At 46.6% G+C, this 17,990-nt stretch overlaps 1 protein-coding gene and 1 long non-coding RNA gene across 14 annotated transcripts in view; one reads left to right on the top strand and one right to left on the bottom strand.

Moving 5' to 3' along the window:
• Positions 1-807: 807 nt before the first annotated feature.
• LOC108352341 (uncharacterized) lies at positions 808-4,806 on the bottom strand. The gene is made up of 3 exons (XR_015633466.1): positions 3,767-4,806; positions 3,330-3,446; positions 808-1,242 (listed from the first exon to the last, which is right to left on the bottom strand). It is a non-coding gene; the product is annotated as an uncharacterized LOC108352341 (long non-coding RNA).
• Positions 4,636-17,990, top strand: part of Cd80 (Cd80 molecule) — a 39,348-nt gene continuing 25,993 nt past the window's right edge. For 4 of the 13 annotated variants that reach the window (XR_015632607.1, XM_087575561.1, XM_087575555.1 and 1 more), the window contains exon 1: positions 5,933-6,424. Coding sequence is in view for 10 of the 13 variants with exons in the window: in XM_087575561.1 (XP_087431687.1) it covers positions 6,313-6,424 (112 nt within the window). In the remaining 3 variants the exon portion in view is untranslated. Of the gene's footprint in view, positions 4,774-5,932; positions 6,425-17,990 lie in introns of those variants that run through there. The other 9 variants (XR_015632608.1, XM_087575559.1, XM_087575556.1 and 6 more) reach the window with 5 other exon arrangements.

Raw genomic sequence — 17,990 nt, 5'->3', positions numbered from 1 at the left:
CAGCTGCTATGTGGTCCATTCAGGAAATCTCAGATGCCATCTGAGCCGCTGACTGGATGTCCTCTTGGCCGGACTACAGCACCCAGGTTGTTCAAATCTTCCTCCAGATGAGAAGGTATTTTACAGCGGAGACATCAGCCTTTCTATCAGTAAACACGAGGAACAGTGGATTATCCCCCATAATGTGTGCAGACCTCAATGAATTACCTAAACATCTTAAGAGAGAGCCCCCCCCCCTTGGAAAAAGGGAATTCTGCTAACTGACTGCCTTAGGGGTACAGCAGACTCTGCCTCCACACAATAGCAAAGGCAGAATGCACACGTCCACAGAAGCAGTTTAAGTCACCAGACGGCATTTCCGTGGGAGTGTGTGTTCGACTCATCACATTCTAGTGAGGAAACCCAGACCAGGGAAGAGAGTTCTTTGGAGTCTGGGTGACCTCGTTATACAAAAAGAATCAGGCCTGGAACCTAGAATTAGCCCTTCCATTCCCCATACTGCCACTTAGAAAAAAGTCACAAAATGGCTCGCAGCTAAATGCTGGTTATGTTAAAGGCATATGGGCTGATTTTTTAAAATATTCTCTGGTCTCCCCAGTGGTCTGAAGCATCGCTTTAAGACTACTTTACCATCGCTTTACCACGGTCGTAAAGAAAAATATTGGCATGGTGGTGGTGGTCCATGCCTTTCCTCTCAGCACTTTGGGAGGCAGAGGCCAGGGCGTCTCTGTGAGTTTAAGGCCAGCCTGGTCTACAAATCTACTTCCAGGACAGCCAGGGAAACACAGAAAAACAAACAAACACATATAAACTCTATATCTATCTTTATCTGTATAGATCTATGAAAAAGCAAAACTTAGATACACATGCATTCTAATTTTAAGAAGCAGGCGGTAATTCCAGTAAATAAACTGGCATCTGAAGGTTAGGAAAAGCTTAACCCTTCGAAGCAGAACAGAAAGACAGCAGGGGAAGTCCTTGTTGCTTGTTTCCAGAGGCCAGGGCTTCCCAACCTTTGGTAGAGACCAGCCAGTACATTTTGAAATCTTCTCTGGTGACTTCCTGGCAAATGGCTTCCGTTGCTGCATTCTTACTTTCGCTGGATTCCCCCACTGGACCGGCAGCCCTCCTGGATCCCCAAACCCACTTCATTTCCCGAACTTGCAAAGGGCCTTCCATGTTCCAACCACAGCCACTCACTGAGGGACTTCACTGACCACGGGGCTCTCAAGAGAAAGCAGCCTTCAGGGGAGAACAAAAACAAGGGCAGTGGGTGCTTTGCGCAATTTTTCTTCCTTCCGTGCCCCCTCTGCCCCACGGCCTGCTGCTGATCAACCTGGATCCACCACTCTAAATCCGACCTCGTTGCTGTTTCTAGAAGACTTCTGGACACATACCGCGGTAAAGAAAATTCTAGAAGGAGATATTTAGTTGTCGTTCCAAACCTGTTTCTCCTTCCTCGGAGGTGTCAGTCCCTCACACCCTGGGTCTTGCTCTTCCTCCTAAATGGCTCCTTGAAGGGAACCCCTGAAGCTTAGGATGGGGTGCCTTTAAAGAACCAAGAGGCTACCTGAGGAGTCCTCAATGAACCCTCTCCCCCAAAAGAAATAAGCCAGAGGCTCAGGAGAGATGCCATCTGAACCCCATCCTCCTGCAGAACCTTCCGGTAGCCAAATCCCTCCCCATATTCAAACGGGGGTCTGTGCGTCCTACAAGCTATGCCTAAAATACCAGGCTAGGACAGTAGACAAAGAGATCATTCTGTGTAATTATATTGATATACAGTTCTAAACGTGCAAACAACTCAACAGAAGAAGACGAAGAGAAGCAGGAGGCCGTAGAGGGCAATTTCAGACGCATGGAAATGCTAGTTGTGATATTTAGGTGTTCACCACTGAACGCTTTCATTGGTGATGGCCTGTGTGTGTATCCAACTGAATATTTTAAAGGTATAGTTCTCTCTCTCTCTCTCTCTCTCTCTCTCTCTCTCTCTCTCTCTCTCTCTCTTTCTCCCTCCCTCCCTCTCTCCCTCCCTCTCTCTCTCTCTCTCTCTCTCTCTCTCTTTCTCCCTCCCTCCCTCCCTGTGTGTGTGTGTGTGTGTGTGTGTGTGTGTGTGTGTGTTTTTCTAGACAACGGTTCTCTGTATAGCCCTGGCTGTCTCAGAACTCCTTCTATAGACCAGCTGGCTTTGAACTCAGAGATCTGCCCGCTTCTGCCTCCCAAGTGCTGGGATTCAAAATCACATGCCACCATGTCTGGCTCTTTTTTTTAGTATAGTTTAATCTCAATAAAATGATTAAAAGTAAATAACCATGTGCATAGAGTTGAAGATCCTGTCCTCCCTAGGAAAGGTGCAGGGGGAGTCCACTGCTCGTTCCAGTCATGACGCTTCTCTGTAGTTTTATGGACAGTATTAAGTTTCCCTTTTTAGCAAAATCTGGAAACCATGACCTTTTGTTCAAGATCGTCTTTATAATATGATGCGAATACAAAAAAAAAAAAAAAAAGGAAACTGTCTGGTTCACTTTTCAAGAAAAAATAGACAAAAAGGAAAAAGGAAAGAGTAATGGGAGGGAGGGAGGAGGGGGAGAGAGGAGGGAGGAGGGGGAGGGGGAGGGAGGAGGGACAGTGGGTACTTCCTGGGTAAATAGCTAGTCTAGCTAGTCTAAGCTATAAACACCCTATTAAGTTTCTGACTGACTGTGCACTCTCCAGCTATTAAAGCCCACACTCATGATGACAGCATTGTCTGTCCCCAACACACCAAGACCCTCTCTGACTTTCCTACTGCTTCACCATTGTCTCCTTATCCCTGCTCTTAGAGAAAATGAGACCAGGAAGTAAAGGAGTGGCATTTGCATCTATGCTCTATCTGGCAAGGGATGAGGCATGGCAGGCAAATGTGATCCAGTGCCCGAAATCCTGCAGCCAGGTTCCAGGGCCAGCAGGAGGCTGAAGCAAGAAGCCTCCAGAATATTTCCACACTGATAAGATTCCAATTGGGTGAGAGCTAAGTGTTTCTTTCCTCTCACTGTAGGTATGGTTTTGGAAAGAAAACACAAAGAAGTAAAAATCTAGAAGTAGATTTTTCTTAAAAATGTCGGGCTATACCCTTGGAAAAAGATGCCCACAGGGTTATAACTTCGCCCGTGGGAAGACCCCACCGTAGTCCTGGTCTTAGGGCAAGGCAGCGTATGTGTATGCCTTCCAGCAAGAATGGTGCCTGGGAGGTGAACCGGCTGGGTCCCATCAGCAAGCCTGCACTCTCCCAAGCGCTGGTATGACAGTGTGCAGGGCGTTTGGACATGGCAAAGCCTTTAGTCCCTCACCTCTTCTTCCTGTATGATTTCCATAGCTTCCTCTCCTAGGGAATCCATAGATCTCAGACCCCGCTATACGTCTCCGTTAGTCCTTTAGTTAAACAGACTTCCCTGCCTTCAGCAACACTGAAAAAAAAAAATACAAGATACACAGCAACTTAAATTGTGGAGTATTTTTAGTCAGAAAAAACATTGTTTTCTAGTAAGAATGGGCATTTCTCCATGAAGCCAAACTCATGCACCATGGCTATTATTTTATTAACTTTTTTTCCCCTCTATAAACTTCCCCGACTTTAGAAGGAAAACCATGTGTCTCTAACATACTCTGACCCCTGCTGTCTTACTCAGGGTTCTCTGCAAATTAGTGCCAGAAATGAAGACCCTGGTGAAAAACAGACACTTGAATGACTAGCTAGTGAAATGAAATCCAATCCAAAAAGCCTTACCAAATCGATGGCCAAATCAAGACAGTGGTTACTCCATCCCCCAGGGCCTTCCGGGAGCCTTGCAGAAGATCTCTCAGAACTTCTACCTGGGAGACAAAAGCAGAAGCAGCCACCTGTCTACTCTCAGCTCCTTTGGTCAAGGGTAGTCAGTGCACAGACACTGACTTCTGCACAACTAAGGTTCTCAATGCTTGCGTGCACAGCTTCCAAGGGTATTCAACGTCAAGGCAACAGGGGCCATCTAGATGGGTCAGAAACCAACTGTGAAAACTGTAAGCTCGCGCAAGGAGCTGCCTGAGTCTACATGTGCAGAGAGGTTCAAAGTTCAGCAAGGCTGATTGCTTGTCCTTGGGTCCTCCTAAATTCCACGTATAGCATCCCAAGGTGGAAAAACTATCTGCAGAGAGCAGTTGTTGGGGGAGACCGGAGCCTTCTTCACATCCATCCCTTGACACTTCCGTTTTGCACACCGAGCTCCACTAGCTGTGGTAAGGTGTATGAAGTGGACCAATCACGGCGACTGCTAGGAGCATACGCTTCAAGGATTTACAAGATGCAGAGTGACTTAGGGTGATGGAGTAGACAGTAAACACTCCCCCCAAAAATGCCTACTACATATGAGCCAGACAGTCTGTTCCCATAGAGGTCTACCATGGGTAGGAAAGAGTAACTGAGTACAGAAACAGAACTTGAGACCACTGCAGAAACAGGCAGGATGGCTCACACAACCACTGTCAGAGCTGGTGGCTGCCCCTCACTCTTCCTCTTCTTAGATACCCAAAGTCTGAGTTTGTTCATCCTCAGTGGCCAGGGTAGCTTGCCTGAGTCACACTCTCAAAGAGCAAGGGAGCTTCCTCAGAGGCTTTAGTAAAGGGAAGTTGGAAAGGGGAAATTACGGCCCCCTGCTGTTTTAGTAAGCAGAGGGACCAAGAAGAGAACACTTGTATACACATGGGCCCCATCTTTTGATTTTTTAAGACAAGAGAAAAAAGACTCTTCTTCAGCAAGTAAGTAAAGAATTTGCTATTTATCATACTGTGGGACACCTTAGTAGAACACACTATCTCTAGCTTTATCATATACCTATTTTTTTTTTAATACAGGGTCTCATATATGCCAGGATGGCCTCAAACTCACTGTGTAACCTAAAATGATCTGGAACTTCTGATTCTCCTGCTCCCACTTCTCCAGGGCCACTGCACTGTTTATACAACCCTGGGGACTGAACTCAGGGTTCCCTGCATGTTAGACATTCTACTAAGCCACATCCTCAGCCACCAACTCCCCAACTTCACTGCTTTTTAAACATGCATACAATTGTAACTTGCCCTAGAGCAGTCTCCTGTGGTCTCTTATTCTCAAGGATGTGGCATTCTAACACTGTTAGAAAAACACCATCAGGATTCTTTTGTGTTCCCTAGATGGCAAGCATTTTTTGTAGGGCAAAGTTGAGTTTTCTGATCAAGAACATGGTGATGGGGGGTTGGAGAGATGGCTCAGTGGTTAAGAGCAATGACTGCTCTTCCAGAGGTCCTGAGTTCAAATCCTGGCAACCACATGGTGGCTCACAACCATCTGTAATGAGATCTGATGCCTTCTTCTGGTGTGTCTGAAGATAGCTACAGTATACTTATAATAAATAAATAAGTAAATGAATAAATAAATAATTAAGTCTAAAAAAAAAAAGAACATGGTGATGAAGAAGTCTCTTCAGGCTACCTCCTTGGCTACGGAGTAGCTCCAAAAGAGAGCCACACATCAGGCCAGTTGTAGGCATGACATCATTCGTTTTCATTTTTCAATTTTGGTACTTACTGGAAGGGAAGAAAAGATAAGCAAGCCTCTTTACATAATATTCCATAGTCTAAATTTAGGGTGGTGTTTGAAAAGTGTCTTCTCTTTCCTCCTTTAAATCTGAGTTTAAGATTCTTGATTTCCTGTTTGAAGATACGAAGAAATCATTTCCTAACTAAAACACTGCCTTGGGCAAATATACTTTTGCCAGTCACTCTGTGTTTCTGCCTGTGTCCAGAATGGAATTTAAGCTTTCTCGGCTTGGCTGCTAGTGAAGGTTCTCTGCTTTTTTCTGTTGCATATGAAATAAGGGGAGGGCGGTTCATCTCGCTGTGTTCTGTTAGCCACACCCCTCAAGCAGAGAATCCTTTCACACAGCTGTGGCGGGTTCTCGGAACAGGCCTGGACAAGTCACCTCCCCCTAGAGTTCTCTCTACCTTTGAGTCGCCCTCATGTTACTCAGAACTCTCACTCGTCTTAGACAGAGCTACTGGGGAGTTTTTACCTCAGAGCATGCAACTCAACAGACTCTTACTAGTTTCTTTTTCAGGTTGTGAAACTCAGCCTTCAAAGGCTCAAGACCTCGGTTCCATCTCTGTGAACCAATAGGATTGTCTTTAGCATCTGCTTGGTGTAGACCATCCAGTTTTCTCTACGGCTCTGTTTCGTGATTTTTGTGAGCCTCGGAGGTGCCTAAGCTCCCTTGGCTCTAGATTCCTGGCTTTCCCCATCTATCGAGAGCATCTGAAGCCATGGCTTACAGTTGCCAGCTGATGCAGGAATCACCACTCCTCGGGTTTCCACGTCTCAGGTTCATTCATCTCTTTGTGCTGCTGCTGGTTGGTCTTTTCCAGATATCTTCAGGTAAGGAAAGAACTTTCAGGAACTTGACTTAAGCTTACTGGGGTTTTAAGGAAGATGATGCTGTCTGTGCGGTATCTCTCGGCTCACTTTGTGACCCTCCCCTGCTCCCTTCGTGAACTGGAGGGAGCCTCAGAGTGTCCCCAGAATTCTTTAAAGCTATGAAAGTTCTGGTTTGACGAGGTCAAAGGACACACAGGGTCACACAGCAGGTTAGAAAGCAAGTTAAAGCCAGAACTTCAACTCTAACATAGAGGTGGGGGCACTGTCATTTTAACAACCCATAAAACCAATGTGTGGCCTAGAGCTGTGGTCTCCTCCATCGATATTAGATGTGCCAACAGCCTTGGTCTGGCGGCCTGGTTTCCAAAGTTTGTTTCTATGATCCAACTTAATTGATGTGACCTTCCTCTAAGACAGTGATGACCTTTTCCTTTGGGGCACGGTGGGTTGTTGAGACACTTCTCCGTGTGAAATCCTCCTCTTAGTATTTCTTCTTAAGCTTCGCTTTCTCTCAACACTGGCATCCAACAGCCAAGACGTGGCACGAAAATGAGTCTTTAAGTTACTTCTAGCTGGCTGTGTGTTTCATATGGTGTTCTTCAGAGAATGTTTTGTTCTCAGTGCATTTCTGTTTTCTGTGAAGGTGGTCTTTGGAAGCTAGACTTCCAGCATTATAAAGAGCTCTGTTCAGGTTGTGCTGTGTGACTTGGACCGCCATGTCCTGCATGACTATTTTTTTTAAATGGGGTAACTGACACCTGTGACTTTTTTAAGGTTGGAAAACAAAAGATCTGCTTTCTAAGGAGTAGTATATAAACTGGCTTCTCGCAAACAAGGAGGAAAGCTAGAGTGTCACAGGGCATGCAGAAGCCGAACTCTCAGAGGCCCTGCTATAAAGCAGCTCACCCAAAACCCTGCCCTGAACATCTAACAGTGTGAGAGACAAGGAGAGCCCAGGGTTGAAGGAGGTTGAAGGATTCGTAGGCCACTGGCTACAAGAAATGACAGTTTTAAATTTTCTGTTCCAAGTCATGAAACTCAGTTGCAGAACCCAGAGCGTCATTAAGTCCCCATTCACACATCAGGTTCAGGACATGGTCAAAATGTCCAATAATTAATTACACAGCTACAATCTTTTTTCTGGAAATTAGGGAAGCACTCCCAAACTCAAGTCTTCAGGAGAAACTGCATAAACCCAGAAATTGGGTTGGGAGTGGATTGGGTGGGCGTTGCGGAAAACTTTCAGAAAGTGAGAGGAAAAACTGGCAAAATTCAAACCAAGGCTCTGCAATCGTAGCTGAAAAAAAAATTGGTCAGAATTAAGCAAAAATGATACAATTTCTTTTTTAGCCATCAGGAAAGCACCGTGTGCTATCGCTATATCCAGTTCCTACTGCTCTGAGTCAAAAAGTAGTCCACGAACTTCTTAGCTTTGAATGTCCACCTTACCTCGTAGGTTAGTTGCATGTAAGATTTGTGTCCTCGAACAAGTTTGCATACGTACATCCTGGAACTAACCTCTCAAGAAATAAGGCAACAAGGAGGTCCTGACTACACTTTGAGAAAGGAGGGAGCAGGGAGGCTAGAGGAATAGACCTGACAGAGGCAGGTGGCATTGGAGGGTTCTGGGCGGGGTATCAAAGTGACAAACGCCAGCCCAAGTATCCGCTCTTCCCATTTTAGATAGGGTCTCTTGTCACCTAGGCTGGCCCCTTACTCAATAGATAACAAGGATGACACTGAACTCTTGATCCTCCTGCTGCCACCTCCTAAGTCTAGGAGTGTGGCTTCTTCTGTTTCAACACTGAATTCAACAAAGAGCAGGCAGTTTCTGGGTACAAAGGCGTGTTTATTGGTCCTGGGGATAAATTATGAGTTCTTTCCTTCGTGTAATTTATAGTTGCTGGAAGGAAGAAGGCAAGCGGTCTAGTAATCATGGCATTATATATGTGACTACTGCAGAGAAGAAGAGAAGGTTGAAGAGAAGGAATTATTCAGAAGTACCATTTTCAGTGGTGGCTAGATCAGGGCCAGAAGGGAGCCAGGCCTAGGACGGGGGCTTTCGGGTGACCATTGGGAATCTGAATGTTATTCAAATTGCACTGGGGGAGGAATGGGAGGGTTTTAGAGGGAGGTGGGGCTGGTGCTGTCTGTCTCAGCACTGTCTATACATTATACATATCTAACACCTGGGGGTTTTGTTAAAAGACGGCCTCCAACACAGGGGATTTTTTTTCTTTTTTTTTTAGAGAAGTGAAATTATTTTGCATAATACTGTAATGATGTATCTGTTACTCATAGATGCTTTAAACATGTATAAAGCACACCTCCTAGAGGTAATGCTAAATCATGGCTTTGGAAGACAATGATGCGTCAGAGAAGGAACAAATGCGTCACTGGGGAATGGGGCGCTGCTGAGAACAGAGCAAGCGAGGACAGGATTGGTCTGTGGGAATCCTTCGCGTTTGTCTGCCTAGTTCTGCTAGGAACCTAAAACTGATCTGACAGAGACTTTTAAATAGTTTATGTTTCTGTTTTCGGAGTCAGTATCTCACTCTGCAGCCCAGGCTGGTCTAAACTTCAGAATGTAGCTCTCAGTCTTGCCTCAAACTCCCGCCTCAGCCTCCAGAGTAGCTACCATGTCCATCTTAAAACACTTTTTTTTAAAAGATGTATTCATTTATTATATATAAGTACACTGTAGCTGTCTTCAGACACACCAGAAGAGGGCATCGGATCTCTTTACAGATGGTTGTGAGCCACCATGTGGTTGCTGGGAATTGAACTCAGGACCTCTGGAAGAGCAGTTGGGTGCTCTTAACCGCTGAGCCATCTCTCCAGCCCAACACTTTTTTTTTTTAAATGCTGCTTCAGCTTAGGTGGGTTTGGAATGGGGCTCGAGGTTCAGCATTTCTAGGAAGTATCCACGTGATGCCACGGCTGGAGAGCTATACAGTCTGATTTGAGCACGAAGTCTATATGCAAAGGACGTTCAGAGAAAAACAGGAAACATTGGACCAGATGTGTTAGCACAAGTCTGTACTCCCTGCCACTCTGGAGGTTGAGCAGGAAGATCAAAAATTCAAGGCCTCCTGGGTTATAGAGGGAACTCAAGGCTAGCGATGACCCTGCCTTCAGATAAAAGGCATGGGCTGGAATGTAGCCTGGTGGTTAGAATGCTTGCTCACCGTCTCTGAGGCTCTGAGCTTCATCTCTAGTAAGGTGTAAACGGGGCATGGTGGCGCATGCCCGTAATCTCAGCCCTTTGGAGGGATAGAGAGGAAGATGAGAGATTCAGAGTTATTCTCTAGGACTTAGTGAGTTTGAGGCCAGCCTGAGCTACGTGAGCTCTTGTCTTGGGAGACAAAAGAGGGCGGGGGTGGTGCTGAGGATATAACCCGGTGGTCAGTGCTGGCCTAACATGCACGAGGCTCTGTGTTCAATCCTCGGACTGAGAGACACACAAAGGTCTTGAGCTGCTGAAGCATGAGGAATGGCTTGTAGGGCAGCCACAGTAATTGTGCAAAATCTCCACAGGAAGCTGTTTCCGTGACTAGGGGGATGTGATGGTTCTGATGAAAAGAGGTGTTAGAGGGAAGGGGACGGACTAAGGATGTACAGTATGGAGCTGGTGAGGACTGGGCAGTTTGGTGAGGATGTGAGTGGCCTGTGGTGCCTGGGGTCAAGATCAAGTGGGATGAAGTAAGGTGATAGAGGGTTTTGGAGTTGGGGGATGTACCACACCTTCAATCCCGCTCTGGGTCAGGAAGCCACACCCTGGCGCCATGGTCCCCTCTCCCCTACTACTCTCCGGCCATCGGCACCCTGGGCAAGTTGGCCTCTTTTCTTCACAAGACGGGACTCAGCCATATCCTCTCTGCCATCGGGTTTCAAACACATTCTACAGAGGTAGAAACGCATGACTGTATTCCAGAAACTGGTGGCTAGAAAGCAACCTTCAGAAGAGCGTAAGTGGACAGCTTCTCCTTCAGGGCTGGGGTCATTAAAGAATGGCTGAGCTTCCTGCAGAAGCCAGCCATCGATGCATTAGGGATGCTGAGGTAGAGAAAAAGTGAACGTTCTCAAAATATTACCGGTAACAACCTTTGACACAGACACACACTATTGTCCAAACAGGACCAGCCAACCACACATCTCGTGATTTATAACCGGTGGCTTCATTACCCTGACAATAGTGGCCCGAATCTCTTAGCCTCCTTATGAACTTAGAATTTGAGACAAAAGAAAAAAGAAAAGATCTGATTTCTATAGAATATAAGGGCTGTATATAAAGTGGAGGGAAACTCAGGGACCAAGACTGAAATCTTCCAACAGCTAGTATGTTCCCTGTGCTACACCCTGCACAGGACTAACACCAGACCCGTGGTGTCCACTTAATGAAAAGCTTAGAAGTGCCCCATTATATCACTTCCATAGAAAAGACTGGGCCCAAACATCGGCAGCCTCCCACACAAGTACTAACCAGAATGCTTAGCTTCCAAGACCAGATGAGTTCAGGCACATTTCGTGTGGAATGACTGCAGACCCAAACATCAGCATCTCCAAGTATTGTTGGGATGGTGGGTAGTGATTATGGCTTTGTTTGTTTGGTTTGTCCTCTTTTACTCTTTCCAAATTCATTACAATTTTTTTCTACCCTGGCAGAATGCTTATTTAACAAGCACGTTTGCCTGTCGTATATCACATCTTTTGAGATGTTTTGTTTTATTTTGTTTTCAGTGCTGAGGATCAAACCCAGGGTTTGGCAAGGGCTCAACTACAAGGTTAAACCCTCGCCTGGTGTATTTAAGATGCTGTGCCCAGCTCGTTTCCTTTCTATTAGGAGACGTGGGAGTCCAGCACTAAGATGGTTGCCCAGGGGCTTGGCTGCCAAGGCAGCCTCTTCATCTGCTTCTGCTTCTGTAGACTCCAGAAAGGTGCATCAGTCCTGTGTGGAGGGGAGTGTGTGTGTGTGTGTGTGTGTGTGTGTGTGTGTGTGTGTGTCTGTGTCTGTGTCTGTGTCTGTGTCTGTGTGGCTGTGTGTGTGTCTCTGTGTGTGTGTCTGTCTCTGTGTATGTGTGTCTGTATGTGTGTGTGTGTCTGTCTGTGTGTGTGTCTGTCTGTGTGTGTGTCTCTGTGTGTGTCTCTGTGTGTCTCTCTGTGTGTGTCTGTCTCTGTGTGTGTCTGTATGTGTGTCTGTCTGTGTGTGTCTGTGTGTCTGTGTGTCTCTCTGTGTGTATCTGTCTCTGTGTGTGTCTGTATGTGTGTGTCTGTATGTGTGTGTCTGTGTGTGTGTCTCTGTGTGTGTGTCTCTGTGTGTGTGTCTGTGTGTGTGTCTCTGTGTGTCTCTGTGTGTGTGTCTGTCTCTGGGTGTGTGTGTCTGTATGTGTGTGTCTGTGTGTGTGTGTCTGTGTGTGTGTGTCTGTGTGTGTGTCTGTGTGTGTGTGTCTGTCTCTGGGTGTGTGTGTCTGTATGTGTGTGTCTGTGTGTGTGTGTCTGTGTGTGTGTGTCTGTGTGTGTGTGTCTGTGTGTGTGTGTCTGTGTGTGTGTCTGTGTGTGTGTGTCTCTGTGTGTCTCTGTGTGTGTGTCTGTCTCTGGGTGTGTGTGTCTGTATGTGTGTGTCTGTGTGTGTGTGTCTGTGTGTGTGTCTGTGTGTGTGTCTGTGTGTGTGTCTGTGTCTGTGTGTGTGTCTGTGTCTGTGTGTGTGTGTTTGTGTGTGTGTCTGTGTCTGTGTGTGTGTCTGTGTCTGTGTCTGTGTCTGTGTGTGTGTCTGTGTCTGTGTCTGTGTGTGTTACATCTTACATCCCAAGTGGTAATGGGTTTAAGGTATGCACCACCATGACTACCCACATAGTCTCTAGGTACAAAGGAACTGGTTTTTTTCTCTACCATGTGGGCCCTAGGATAGAATTCAGGTTATAGGGTTCAGCATCGAGTGCTTTACCCGCTGAGCCTTCTCACTTGGCTTTATTTACTATTTTTATATCTTCCAGTTTTCCTACAATGTCATAAAATTCATCTTTTAATTCTTTTTTCTTACTTTCATCTTAAACACTCTTTTCTGAAAAATGTGAAAGTGTGCACATTGATAGCATTCTTTGGTTTGGGTTTGAGGCTTTTGCTTTGTTTTGTTGTTTTGTTTGTTTGTTTGTTTGAGACAGGGTCTCATCATGTGACTCTGACTGGCCCAGAACCCAGTAGGCAGACCAGGTTGACCTCAAACTCACAGAAATCTACTTGCCTCTCTCTCCCAAGTGGTAGTGGGTTAAAGGCCTGCACCACCATGGCTACCTATGTAGCCTCTAAGCTGTAAGCCAATCATAATTCGACAGACAAAAAAGCAAACAAACAAAGAAAAGGCTTTAAAGGTTACCATTTTAGAGTGAACCACCGTTCTCGGGCTTTAGCGTCCCATGCTGTTGGTGTAGCCACAACTGCTCTAGCTTCAGGGTACTTTCCTGACCACCCTTCAGCAGCCATACTTCCATGACCCCATACCCTGACTCCTAGTAACCACTATTCTCCCTCCCCTCTCTCGGACCACGCCCATTCTGGGCATTTCATACAGTGGACGCACACATCCTGTGGTGTTGTGTGTCTGTCTGGCTTCTTTCCTTTAACGTCGTTTCCAGGGTTCATCTGTGTTACAGTATGTGTTGGAACATCATTTGTTTTCAGGGCTAATAACACACTGTTGTAGACTGAATCCTTAAAAGATGTGTGTAATTTGTTTCATTGTCTGCTGGCTAGAGCATCCTGGTGTTGGCTAGAGGGCTGGTGGTTGGGAGTGAAGTCAGTCAGGGAGGAGGACGGCAAAGGGATCAGGAGAGGCAGGGACTGGGGCTAACTGCTTAGAGTCCCGAGTTTGCCACCCAGAGGAACACTGTACACGTGTTCATTAGAGGTAAGCAGAGCTGCCTCCTGCTTCTGCCCATCTCTTCTCATTGCCTTGGCTGATGACTACAGGGAGCCTGATGTGTGTACCCCAAGCCAGCAGTGGGCCCTCTGCTTAGACCACAGGTCAGCCGTTTCTATGGTTCCATTCCGGGTGTGGTTCAGCAGAGAGGCATGCAGTACATGGTCAGAAGAGCCCTATCAAAAAACCCATCTTAGGGCTGCAGACATGAGCCTAGGGTAAACACTCGCTGTGCGGCCCTAATGACCTGATTAAGCCCCATAATCCATGGTGAAGGGAGAGAATCGAATCCTGAGATTTGATCTCTGACCTCCACACCTGTGGTATGTATCCATCCATCCATTCAAACATATACATAAATAATAAAATGAAACGTAAAAATATGTATTAAAAATCATACAGCGTCACAGATAACCAAGTGCCTGGCTTCCTTCCTCGGACTGCTGAGGTAGTTTTGTACGTAGGGATGATAGCACACACTGCTGAAGTGAACCTGAGGCCCAAGGGGCTTTCCCCAGTTCTTCAAGGCAATGGTTCTAACTCATGCTGATCCGAGGTCCAGATGCTTAGCTATGCATTCAGTAAGCATCCACTTCACACCCTCTCAGCTAGGCCCTGTTATCAGCACCGCAGATGTGGCAATGGACAAAATGGGCAAAGCTTCTCATATAAACACGCGTGGAGTTTATGTATATAAGCATAGATAGATAGATAGATAGATAGATAGATAGATAGATAGATAGATAGATAGATAGATAGACAGACAGACAGACAGACAGATAGACAGACAGATATTATCTCCCAGATATAACCTGTATCTGCTGGAGCAAGACTGAAGATAAAGCCAAGTATAGTAGCACATACTTGTAATCACAGCATTTAGGGGGCCGAGGCAGAAAGATTGTTGAGTTTAAGGCCAGATAAAGAACTTGTTAGGGGGCTGGCAAGATGGCTCAGTGGTTAAGAACACTGACTGCTCTTCTAGAGGTCCTGAGTTCAATTCCCAGGGACCACATGGTGGCTTACAACCATCTGTAACAAGATGTGTATGACCTCTTCTGGTGTGTCTGAAGACAGTGACAATGTACTCACATATATAAAATAAATAAATGATTAAAAAAAGAGAGCGAGAGTGCACTAGGACACACAGGGATAGACAACATTGCTCATCTCAAAAACAAAAACAAAAACAAAAAAGGTCAAAGACAGACATCTCAAGGACAGAGCTATGGAGTGGCTAGACTGATAAAGTTAGAAGAAGCTATTTGAGAGAGACAGCGAAGGGCTTTTCTGAGTAAAGAACATCACCCCATACTGATATGACCATATAGATGGACCTCTGAGGAAGATGCTGGCTTCTCTCATATCCTGGGCACGGTGAGGAGGGTTAAGTACGGTGTCCTGTCTGAACACTCACTCCTGCTTTGTCTGGGGTGCTGGAGTGCCAAGTGTTATACCCGACCAGTAAAGCTTCAGGAATCTGACTCCCCTCCAGAGTCACCGACAGACCAAAGCCTGACACGCCGTTTCTTCCATTTTTCTCATTGCTCGGGCATGAGAGTGGAAGCCTGGTTCCTGTGGGAATTTCCGGGTCACACAGGAAAGTTTTGATTCCCCTTTTCAGTCTGGTTCTTCCTCAGCATCAGGGTGTGACGAGTGGGGGCTCAGACAGGAATGGGGAGCAGCCCGTTGGTGAGGCGGGCATGACCTTTAGAGAAATATCCATACTTCTCTCCATGTGACTGCACGAAACCCCTCAGGAACTGCCTTCGGAAGGAGACAGTTTTGCTTTTGATCATGTTTTCTCCCTTGAGTCACCGGATGTCAAAAGCTGCCGGAAAGGTTGCATTCTATGGGGTTGGGAGCGAGTAGGTCTGAGGAGGAGATAGCCCATTATCATTATTTGGGGCTCGAAGAAATGAACGTTTTCACGTCACAGTGTTCATCAGGCCCAAGCAAGACCAGAACGCTATGCAGCTGATATGACCCCTCAGTGAGATGAAACCAACCGGAGGATAAGACTTGGGGCAGACAGGAGGACAGCAGGCACTCCTGCAGAAGACTTGACGCCCCAGGATCCTCTCTGTCTGTGTTGTTTAATTTGAATTTACTTCTGCAGTGCTCTGGAATGGGCAGGTATCACACCCCTCTTACAGATGAATATGGGAAAGTAGCTGAGCTGAGACTAGAGTCTGAGTCAATGGGCGCCCATAGTCTGTGCTGTGTTTTGCATCTTTTAGCTTTCCTGTATCCCCGGATGCGTCCGGGTCAGTCTCAGCTTCAGTTCTCACAGCCCTCTCCAGGTCTGTCTTTTCACTTCTGTCAGTTATGACCCGAGTAGGAGGTGCTGACGCTCAACAAAGTTGCCTAAAGGCCAGCCAGAGAGCTCGGCTCTCTCTAATTAGGGACAGGAATACTTCCTGAATGGGTGATGTGATAGGGAAGTGCCCTCGCCCCAGATCTTGCTTTCCAAGAGCCAGAGGACCTGGAAATGAGGCTGCACACATGGTGTTCCCCAAGGGCATCTTTGTGACTCTCAGGGGACAAGGCAAGCTATGTGCAGATGAGAGCACCGGGCAGGGGCCTGGGACTTCAGGCCTTAGAGGGATGCTGCCCTTAAACCACAGCCCAAGAGGTCAGAAGAGGAATTTGGTGACATTGATCTATGCTAGGAGCTAATGAGTTTGGGTTTAGATATGAAATGTTGGTTTTTTTCTGGGGTATATTGCTGAGGAAACGTGCCCGATTATTTTTTTAATTTTTTATTTTATATGCATGGGTTTTTATATCCATGTGTATGTGGATACCACGTTTGTGTCTGGTACCTGCAGAGGCCAGAAGGTGCCGGGAGTCACAGGTGGTTTCAAGCCGTCTTGTGAATGCTAGGAATTGGAGAGAAGTCATCTAGAAGATCAGCAGTGGTCTTAACTACTGGGCCTTCTCTGCAGCTTCTGGGACCGAGTTTTAAAATGGGACCCCGTTGGCAGATCCAAGCTGTAGGATCACTGCATGCACAGATGACAGACTGCTGAGAGAAAGACAAGATAGAGGGGGCATGAGGTAGCTAAGACAAAGCCCGCAGGTGTAAGGTGCAGCCTTGTGAGTGGTTCCAGCCTGAAACCACGAGATCAGGCCATGCCTGGAAAGAAGGGGGTTCTTCCCCTTCTGTTTTGTTGTTTCTTTGGCTTTGTTCATTTAGAGATAGTCTTTTGTAGTGTAGTCAAGGATAACTTTGAACTCCTGGTCTCCCTTCTTCTACCTCCCAAGTGTTGGCATTACAGCCCCCTAGGACCCTCTTTTCTTTTTACTTATTTATTTATGTGAGTACACTGTAGTTGTGTTCAGACACACCAGAAGAGGGCATCAGATCTCATTACAGATGGTTGTGGGCCACCATGTTGTTGCTGGGATTTGAACTCAGGACCTCTGGAAGAACAGTCGGTGCTCTTAACCGCTGAGCCATCTCTCTAGCAATGGACCCTTTCTTTTTATTGTTTATTTATTTGTATGCACACACATGGTACAGGTGGAGAGGTCAAAGGGCAACTTGCAGGAGCTGGTTCTCTCCTTCCAAGAACCAAACTCAGGACGTCAGATCTGTTAGCAGTTGCCTTTACCCACTGATTCTCTCTTATTGGATGAGCTCAGTGGTGGGGTCGGATGGAGCAATGTGATGTTGGCTTAGTTATTCTAGAACTGAATCCTAAAACTGGGGAATCGGTTACCTTGGTTTCCTTTCTTGTCATTATAATAAAATGGACAGATGAAAGTAATTTAGGGGAGAAAGGGTTTGTTCTGTCCCAGTTTCCAGGTATGGTCCCTCATGGAAGGGAAGCCACAGCAGCAGGGATGTGTGAGAATCAGTAGGGATGTCTGTGACCAGCTCTGGCTCTGGCTCTGGCTCTGGCTCTGGCTCTGGCTCTGGCTCTGGCTCTGGCTCTGGCTCTGGCTCTGGCTCTGGCTCTGGCTCTGGCTCTGGCTCTGGCTCTCTCTCTCTCTCTCTCTCTCTCTCTCTCTCTCTCTCTCTCTCTCTCTTTCTCTCTCTCTCCCCACACACACACACACACGACCCAGCTTAAGAAATATTGCCACCCAATGGGCACATCTTCCTGCCTCGTGAAATCAGAGTAATTCCCCCACAGGCATGCCAAAAGCTACCTGAATGAGAATGAGGAAATGGCCCCTCCAAACAGGGTTGAGAAGAAAGTTTTTATTCCAGATATGAGGGAGAGTACAGCCACAGGCATCTGGAAGAGTCCAGAACACTGAGAGAAAGTAGCAGATTGAACAAGGTCAGCAGAATAGACCAGGGCCATGAGAGGAGAGAGAGGGAGAGGGAGGGAGGGAGGGAGGGAAGGAGAGGAGGAGGGAGAGGGAAAGGGAGAGAGAGCAGGAGAGGGAGAAGAACAAAGAGATCATCAAGAGAGAGAAGCTGAGGACCAAGAGAACATGTGGCTGAAATGGCTGGGTTATAAGGATTCAAAAGCTGGGGAAGGGAAGCCAAGCCCAGGAGCTGGAAAGGTTTAGAGTAGGGTAAGAGGGATGAGAAGTGCTGGGAGGAGCCAGGACTCTGTAACTAAGAGGTACTTGCAATCCTGTGAGATTGGAGTGGCCACATGGATGTCAAACAGGCCACATAGTTAGCCATTT

This window comes from Rattus norvegicus, chromosome 11, assembly GCF_021556685.1.
Source record: "Rattus norvegicus strain SHRSP/BbbUtx chromosome 11, alternate assembly SHRSP_T2T, whole genome shotgun sequence".
Taxonomy (NCBI): domain Eukaryota; kingdom Metazoa; phylum Chordata; class Mammalia; order Rodentia; family Muridae; genus Rattus; species Rattus norvegicus.
The sequence above is the reverse complement of the archived record's forward strand: the minus strand, read 5'-3'. Positions and strand labels throughout refer to the sequence as shown.